Raw genomic sequence first — 8,189 nt, forward strand, 5'->3', positions numbered from 1 at the left:
TGTCTGCCAGCCATTCACTCCGCCTGATTATGCAGGAGGGTTAGGGAAAGGCTCCATGTGACCCTCTTGGATGGGACTCCGCAGCTGCTCGAGGAGCCAAACTCTCTCACCAAACTCTGCGCCCCAGAGCATCCCCCTGCCAAGGGGTACCCCTCCTGCTCCCGTTGAAAAGCCAGCGTCCACACATCGCCGCGTCACTCTGCGGGCGGAGATACGCCTGTGCTCATCCTCCCGCCGCCTGCCGCTGTCACTCCGGCACCCTTAAGTAGTTGGGGTTCCCGAGCGCTCACACCCAGCGGCAGCGATGCAAACCAGCAGGGCTCCGGCCATCAGCGTCAGCGCGGAGAGCTGCATCCCGGCTGGGCTGCGCTTGGGTCCTGTGCCGGGCACCTTCAAACTGGGCAAGTACCTGTCAGATCGCAAGGAGCCAGGACCCAAAAAAAAGGTATTTTCCTATGGTCTCTCCTGCACTGCTGGACCTCGATTATTCATTGACTCGGGGGAAGCCGGCTTTGGGAGAAGAGGCTGCTCTTCTCCCGTTTCTCTTCGATCTTCCCTTCTTAGAGCGAGCCAGGAAATGAAAGGGAAGCGTTTCCAGAGTGTCCTGAGATGTCTCCCCGTGGCTCTGCCAGGAAAGCCTGCCCGCCCGTGCCCTCTCCCTCTCCTCCTCAGCGCCTGGGTCCCCAGCGCGGCCGGCCTCCGCGGCGAGGCCGGGGGATACGGGAGCTCTCCCGGAGGAGCGGACGCGCCCGCCCCCGCCTTGGACATAGACGTGCTGGAAACGTCGTCTGAGCCCCGTGCCCCGTGTCGGAAAGCCCTAGTCCGGCCGGCCGGCCCCCGCCCCCCGGGGCTCCACTCATTGGGGCATTGCCCAGTAGGGCGAGGACGTGCTACGGCCGGGTCCTCGACCCTGGAGCTCCGGCGAGACGGGGGCATGTGGCTTTCACAGTCCCCGTGTTTTGTCCGGGAGAGGAGCAGATGCACCAATTTATTTCTGCGTTTGGCTCGGGTTCGTGCCTCCCATCCCTTTCCTCAGCGGATTGTCCTTTGGCTTGGGCCGGAGGGGAGCTTGAGGGGAGCGAGCCGGGGCTACTCCGGAGGCGGAGACGGGGTGCGGGTGGCAGATCTCAGGGCAGCTCGACCTCCTCCCAAAGCCTCAGACCGTCTCCTGCTCCCGGAGCTGCAAATAACACGCACAGCCGGAGCGGGAGGGATGACGGACAGCCGGCTACCGGCTTCGGGGTCAGTCCATGTCCGAGCTGGGAAGGATCGAGGAGAAGGCGGTGAAGGGCTCTTGCCCCGTCCATCAGGCTCTTCAGGGGGCTGCGGCGAGACCCTTCCTTCCACCCCCCGGGCAGCCGCGGCTCACGCGTTCCGCTCTGATTTTTAATGCCCTTTAATTGTTTTTAAACGCTCTGCCAGCCCACTCAAATTTATTTCTCATCTGGCTCCCTTGGTTTCTCGCTTTAGACTGCTTTGTTCCGATTACTTTTATTGCATGGTCATACAGGGAATGGGCACTTCAATTTCTCTTTGTATGGGCAAGCAGATTATGAAGTATGGGGCTACAGGGACTTTGTAGCTAAGCAGAATCTTCTCCCCTTTTTCCCTCCTCGTTTCCTGACAAGTCTTGTATGCCGCAATTGCTTTGCACAGACTCAGACTACACAAACTCTTAAAAAAATTATCTTAACTGGGCATTTAATATTGCGTTAAACTCAGTGCAGAAGCTGCGACTGAACAAGGTGCGTTTGAACCAGTGCGACCCAAGGGAAAAACCCCATTTCCCCTCGCAATGGTGCAGGTCCCCGCCGGGCCCCGGGTTTTCCATCCTTACCCCTCAGAGCAGCAACTTTCTCCAGGGCAGCCTCAGTTCTCCCAAGGCACCTGAGAGCCGAGGAAGATCCTACCCAAAGATGGGTGGGGATGGAAGCATCAAACGGGCGGCAAAAGGAGATGCTCTCGCCGCTGCTTCCAGCTGCGATGCTCAGCCCCCTGCCTAGCTCGGGGAACCGGGCTCACCAGACAAGGCAGAGCGGGCAGACAAGCAGGGAGACGGGTAAGCCTTTTGCTTTCTTTGTGTTTCATCTGACATGAAAATGACAGCGGTGCCGCCTGTCTTTCAGGTGCGGATGGTGAGAGGGGAATTAGTGGATGAAGCTGGGAGCTCAGCTCTGGAGTGGATAGGGTTAATCCGGGCTGCCCGAAACTCCCAAGAGCAGACACTGGAGGCTGTTGCGGATCTGCCAGGAGGACAGGTATCTTACTCGCGGCTCCGGGCTGGCCTGGCACCACTCTCTGCCACCTGCCTCCCCTCTCAAGCCTCCTGAAGAAGTTTCCTTTCTCACCCTCCCAGATTTTCTACCGGGCGCTGAGAGATGTCCAGCCGGGAGAGGAGCTCACCGTCTGGTACTCCAACCCCCTGGCGCAGTGGTTTGACATCCCCGTCACGGCCACCCCGACGCACGACGAGAAAGGTACAGATGCGGGCATTCATTTCAGAGCAACCAAATTAAATGAAACAGAACAAACCCTCTTTAACTGACACCTTTGACGGGAACTCAAACTGCGGCAGGCAAACGCGGGTTCTCAGAAAAATAAATGCCAGTACAGCTGCAGTGACTTTTAACCCGACACCCTTTACAATAAGACTCCATCTGCTTATATTTAAAGGGTGATCTATTAACTCAGTAACGTATGGAAAGGCCCCCGTCCGTCGAGTCGTTCCGTCATCGGCACGATTTAATGATCCTTTGATAGGCAAATGCGATTTCTGTGAAACATCGCTATGGTTGTTACGCGAGACAGCAATTTAGCTTAATAGTTTTTAAAAACATCGGGTTTGCTTTCCCTGCTTCTCAGTCAGATTTTCAGAGACTCTTTTCAGATTCTCTTGAGGGTAGATTCATATAGTCAAGTCAAAACGGGTACTAGGCAGTCCCTGCAAACTAGGATGCATTAGGTAAAAAGTTAAGCCGGCGTCAAATCACATTCAGATCAGGATATCCCAGGATATTGGGAAGGGGAAGACACCCATCTGGGACGGCCTGTTTCAATCCACAAACTGATTCTTAGCTGGAATTACATGAGTGTTAACAAAATGACAAGTTGGCAGCACATTACACGAAGGAAAAGAAGACCGAAGGCTTCAGTGTTCAGCTGTCGGACATCCGGCGGCGGGCACCCCCTCCCGCTGATCCCGTGTCCGGCCACTCCCCAGGGCGTCTGTAGCGGTAGCAGCCTGCTATCGGTATTCGCTCCCCTCGGGCTCGGCGGGCGGCGAGGGAACCCTGTCCGCTCTTGCTCGACGGAGAAGACCCTTCATCTTGGCAGTGTCCCAGGGAAGGGAGCGAGGGCACGACCCAGGTAGGGGCTGCCCCCTCCCCCTGTCACGGCTGGCCGCTCCGCAGGGTGACCAGGGTCCGGCACGAAGGGAGGCTAGCGGAACGCCGGGCTCTGGCTGCTATGTCCCATCGACTTGTGCGATGCGCAAGAGACCAAATCCCTCCTTGTACTGAAGCTATACGAGGAAAAGAAACTCTTGGGCACGTCTCTGTCCCCCCCCACACCTAAGGACAATGAGGCCATGGGTCTGCGGCGGGTCACCCCCTCGAAAAGCTAGGAGAAATTTCAGCTGCAAGAAAGGACACACTGCTGGGTTGTGTCCCCATCTTCCCCTTTGCAGTAGCCCCTGTCTGCGGATGGGTACCAGTGCTGTTCAGAGGAAATAAAGGCAAGAGAGCTCAGGTTTGCAAGAGGCTCCCAGCCTGTGGCATCTTCCTCGTCCCGTCGAAGCAAGGTTGAGTTGCAGACTGACCCTAGTGATCTGCTGTGTCTCCGGCCCCACAGTTTCCAGACTAATTAATACGGACTAAATGTACCAGTATGCTGAAGTGCTCTTCTTTTAAAGATAATACGCTGAAAAGCCCCAAAAAACCCCAAAGCAAAACCAAACATCAAAACCCCCACCAAACGAAAAAAGAGGGAGGAAGAAATTCAGAGTCTTTAAAAAAACCAAAACCAAACAAACCAAATCAAACTTCGGAATTCTTCTTTGTTTGACCGCGTTTATTTGGGTTTACCGTCATGAGAAAGGGGTGATTTTAGTTTCTTCGCCCCTCTCCCCCCTGTTTTCCTTTTTTTTTTTTTTTTTTTTTTTTTTTTTTCTGAGGATAGACCCTGGAGAGATTCGCAAAGGCAAGAAAAGGCTGCAGGTGGGAGCCCGCGGAGATCCGTGGCCACATTCTTTTCGATCCGTGCCATTCCTTTACCCTTTTTCCGATGCATGGCAGTAGCATTGCAGCCTTGGTTCCACCTCCCTCGGCCGCTGCCTCTCCGGGGCCCGGGCAGACACGGTCCCGTCTCCCTCCCTCCCTCCCTCCTCGACGGGAGAAAAAACAACGTCCAACGACTTCACATGGCTGCAGATTCCGGGACCGCCTCTCCATGGCAAGTGAGAAAGGGCTGCGCACGGAGGCGAGGATACAGGCGGCAAGACACGCAACAGCGCCGGATCCTTCCACGCGAGTTCGCTCCCGACTTTCCCACCGAGAGCGAAGATTTCGTTTTCCACCCGCAGCGACCACGGAGTGATGTCTATCCAAAGCCCTCCTAGGGAGGCTGGTCGCGGCCATCCTGTCCACCTCGGTGACCCGCTGCCCCCCGTGTGCCCCGACAGACGCGGCGCGCAGTGAAACAACTCTATTCCCGTCGTTCCCCACGGGGTTCCCCGAAACGTGAGGAGCTGGCCTCAGGCCTGGAATAGGTTCTCATTTCCGTGTGGCACTTGGCCTTACCTTTGGCGTTTCGGTGCATTAAACTGCGGAGTGAGAATCAGCTGGGGACGATCAGAGTGGGCAAGAGCTCAGGGGGAAATTCATGGGCTTATTGTTGTATTGTGGTGACTGGGAGAAATGAGAGAGGGAAAGATGGATACATGTAGAGAGCAGAAAGGAAAGGAGAGAAGAGAGAGAAGAAGGAAAAAGGGAAGGAAAATGTAAGGGAAAGGATAGAGGAAAGGGAAAGTGAGGGAGAGCGAGCTGGAAAGGAAGGAAGCAAGGAAGAGAGAGAGAGAGTGAGGGAGAGAGAGAGAAATAACGAAATAAAGAAAAATATTCCCAGACAGGTGGCCACAGAGGCAGCGTTTCACCATCGGGGCTAGGGAGATGCTCCTTCTTGGGAAGACCCTCCTGACAAGCAGGGTCAGGAGGGGGAAAGCGGAGCCTAAGCCTCTGTGGTGTCGGGCAGCCATCACAGCCCAGCTACTGAGGTCTGTTCCGCTTCAGAGAAGCCGAAATGTTTAGGGGACGGGGCACAAAGGGCATTGTCCTCTGAAAGGGAACGATTACATATGGCCCATACATATCGGATATTGTCTCGCCGCTTAATGAGGGGCTCACGATCATTAGATTGGCCTTTGTTCGGTGCAGCCGACTCCCTGACATACGCTACCTCCTCTGCAAACGCCAACAGATGGGCCCCCCGACAGAGGACTCGCGGCGGCAGCTGCTCCCCCCGGCCCTACGGCGCCCCGTTCGCGTGAGCCTGCACCGCTCCGCATCCCGGCACGGCACCGAGGGGGCGGGACGAGGCTGAGGGGGCGCGGGGATGCGCGGGGATGCACGGCCACCGCTGACGGGTCCCTCCGCTTGCCTTTGCAGGGGAGGAGCGGTACATCTGCTGGTACTGCTGGAGGACCTTCAAGTACCCCAACAGCCTCAAGGCCCACGTCCACTTCCACTGCGCGCTGAGCCACGGCCGGCCCTTCCTCCACCACGACCACGGCCGGCCCGCCGCCACCACCTTCGGCCTGCCCCACAAGGAGCCGCCGGCCCCCTCGCTGCGCGGGCACCCGCCGCCCAGCTGCGGCCCTCGGGAGGCCGTCAAGCGGGAGTCTGCCGCCGCCTCCCCGCCGCTCGCCAAACCGGCGCTGCCCAAGCGGGCGACGGGCAAGGAGGAGCAGGAGCGCGCCCTGGACATGAGCGTGGGGGCCGCCCGCGGGCCGGGGCCGCTGCTGGGGCCGGCGGGGGGGCAACGGGCTGGCGCTGTGCCCCGGGGCACGCTCGGCCTTCCGCCCCGCCGGGTCGCTGCGGGAGGAGGCGCGGGGCGCCGCCGCCCTCGGCTTCTCCAAACTGCTGGGGGGACTGAAGGCGGGACGCGCCGCCGCCGAGGCACCGCCCAAGTGCGGGGCGCTGCCGGGCGAGGCCGCCCCGCAGGCAGCGGCAGCGGCGGCGGCGGGCCTGGCTTGCGGCGGTGGGCTGCGCGCCTTCCCGCTGCTGTCGCCGCTGGAGGAAGCCTCAGCCTTCCGGCAGGTGGAGCGGGGGCTGCCCGCGGCCGCGCTGCCGCCTGCCCGCTACCCGCCGCTGTCCGGCGGAGCGCTGGAGCGCTTCGCGCTGCCGCCCTTCGAGGGGCTGAAGGCGTACGCGGGAGAGTGCGGGCTGCCCGTGATGCCGCTCACCGTCTACAACGGGGAGCTGCTCTACGGCGCCGCGCCCTACTACCCGCTGAAGCTGCACCTCGGCGGCCTCCTCAAGTACCCCGAGTCGGTGTCGTACTTCGCGGGGCCGGCAGCGGGGCTGCACGCTGCCGAGTTGGGTTCGCTGGCCAGCATCGACCGGGAGATCGCCATGCACACGCAGCAGCTCTCCGAGCTGGCGGCCGAGAAAGGCCGCGGGAGGCTGGAGGCGCTGCCGGCGGGGGCAGCGGGGGCGGCTGGAGGGAAGCCCAAGACCGGGCACCTGTGCCTCTACTGCGGGAAGCTGTACTCCCGAAAGTACGGGCTCAAGATCCACATGCGGACTCACACCGGCTACAAGCCGCTCAAGTGCAAGGTCTGCCTGCGGCCCTTCGGGGACCCCAGCAACCTCAACAAACACATCCGCCTGCACGCCGAGGGCAACACGCCCTACCGCTGCGAGTACTGCGGGAAGGTGCTGGTGCGACGCCGCGACCTGGAGCGGCACGTCAAGTCCCGGCACCCGGGGCAGAGCCTCGGCAAGGCGGCCGAGGACAAGAGTGACTCTGGCTACGCGCAACCCGAGCAGGAGCAAAAGACTGACAACGAGAGCGACGTGGACGTCTGCTTCACCGACGACCAGAGCGACCAGGAGAGCGGCAGCCGGCACCGCGAGCAGTGATGCGAGAGGCGGCCGCGGTGGGGCAGGGGCGAGGGGAGCGCTGCAGCTCCCCCTCCCTCTTATTCTGGTCTCCCGGCCTCCCGAGGCGGTCCCACGGGAGGCCGCGTCGCGGGGGAGCGCAGGCTATCGGGCAGCCGCTGCCGGAGGGGCGGACTGGGGTGCGCGGGCGTCCCCGGGCTCCTTCCGCAGCGTCGCCCCCGGCGCTGCAGCCGCGGTATCGGGACAGGGGCAGGAGGGCGAAACCTTGGCGGGCTCGGGATCCCGCTGGACAGGCACTGCATCCCCATAGGCGCCCGCTTTTCCGTGGCCATATATTTTTATTGTATCTTTGTGTCGAGAAAATTGTGCCTTTTTGAAACGATTTTTTTCTATGCGCTCTCCCGTCACTCGTTCCCAGCAGTCTGAGCCGTGGGCTCAGCAGCAGACCCGGATCTGCAAGCGTCACCTGTACACTTTATTTGACATCTCAGATGTGCTTGCTCAGGTCATAATAAAGCAATACCAACAGCTTTTTGAAAAGACAGATGAAAACAGGCAACAAAAAGCCACGCTTGCAGCACTGAAGAGGTTCGCATAACAGGTGCGCCATTTGATCAAGTTGCAATTATTTATAACAGATAATATTTGAGTAACAAATGTAAAATAAATATTCAAAAGCATGAATCTAAGAGCACGCACTATATAATTTTAAAGGAAATACACTCTCTGTTTGGTAGAATACAAATGTGGTGTATGTTTGTTTTCTAATGAACGATGTACAGTGGATACAGTATTTTGGTCTTGGTTCCAGTTTGTCATGCGATTTTTTTAAAAAAAGAAATAAAGTTACTGACAAACTACTGTTTGTCTGGTTGTTCACTGAAGTGCTGTCAGCAGCATCTCATGTTTCTCCACAATGTTTCTGACGATCAGAAGCTCGGCCCAGATCCATCTGTATTTGGGTAAAACTCTAAAGAATTTGTCCCCGAATATTTCGTCTGAACATTTTCCTCCTCACACGCAAACCAACAAACGTCCCTAATTCAATCCATTCTTCCCTATGCCTATTTTCCT

At 58.5% G+C, this 8,189-nt stretch overlaps 1 protein-coding gene across 1 annotated transcript; it reads left to right on the top strand.

Moving 5' to 3' along the window:
• Nucleotides 1-304: 304 nt before the first annotated feature.
• PRDM13 (PR/SET domain 13) lies at nt 305-7,583 on the top strand. Its single transcript, XM_027634033.1, is given in 5 exon segments — nt 305-445; nt 2,127-2,258; nt 2,357-2,477; nt 5,661-6,024; nt 6,026-7,583. Coding segments are annotated over 5 exon segments (1,869 nt in total). The 3' UTR covers nt 7,137-7,583.
• Nucleotides 7,584-8,189: the final 606 nt, after the last annotated feature.

This window comes from Corapipo altera, unplaced genomic scaffold, assembly GCF_003945725.1.
Source record: "Corapipo altera isolate COAL_440 unplaced genomic scaffold, ASM394572v1 2b, whole genome shotgun sequence".
NCBI lineage: Eukaryota > Metazoa > Chordata > Aves > Passeriformes > Pipridae > Corapipo > Corapipo altera.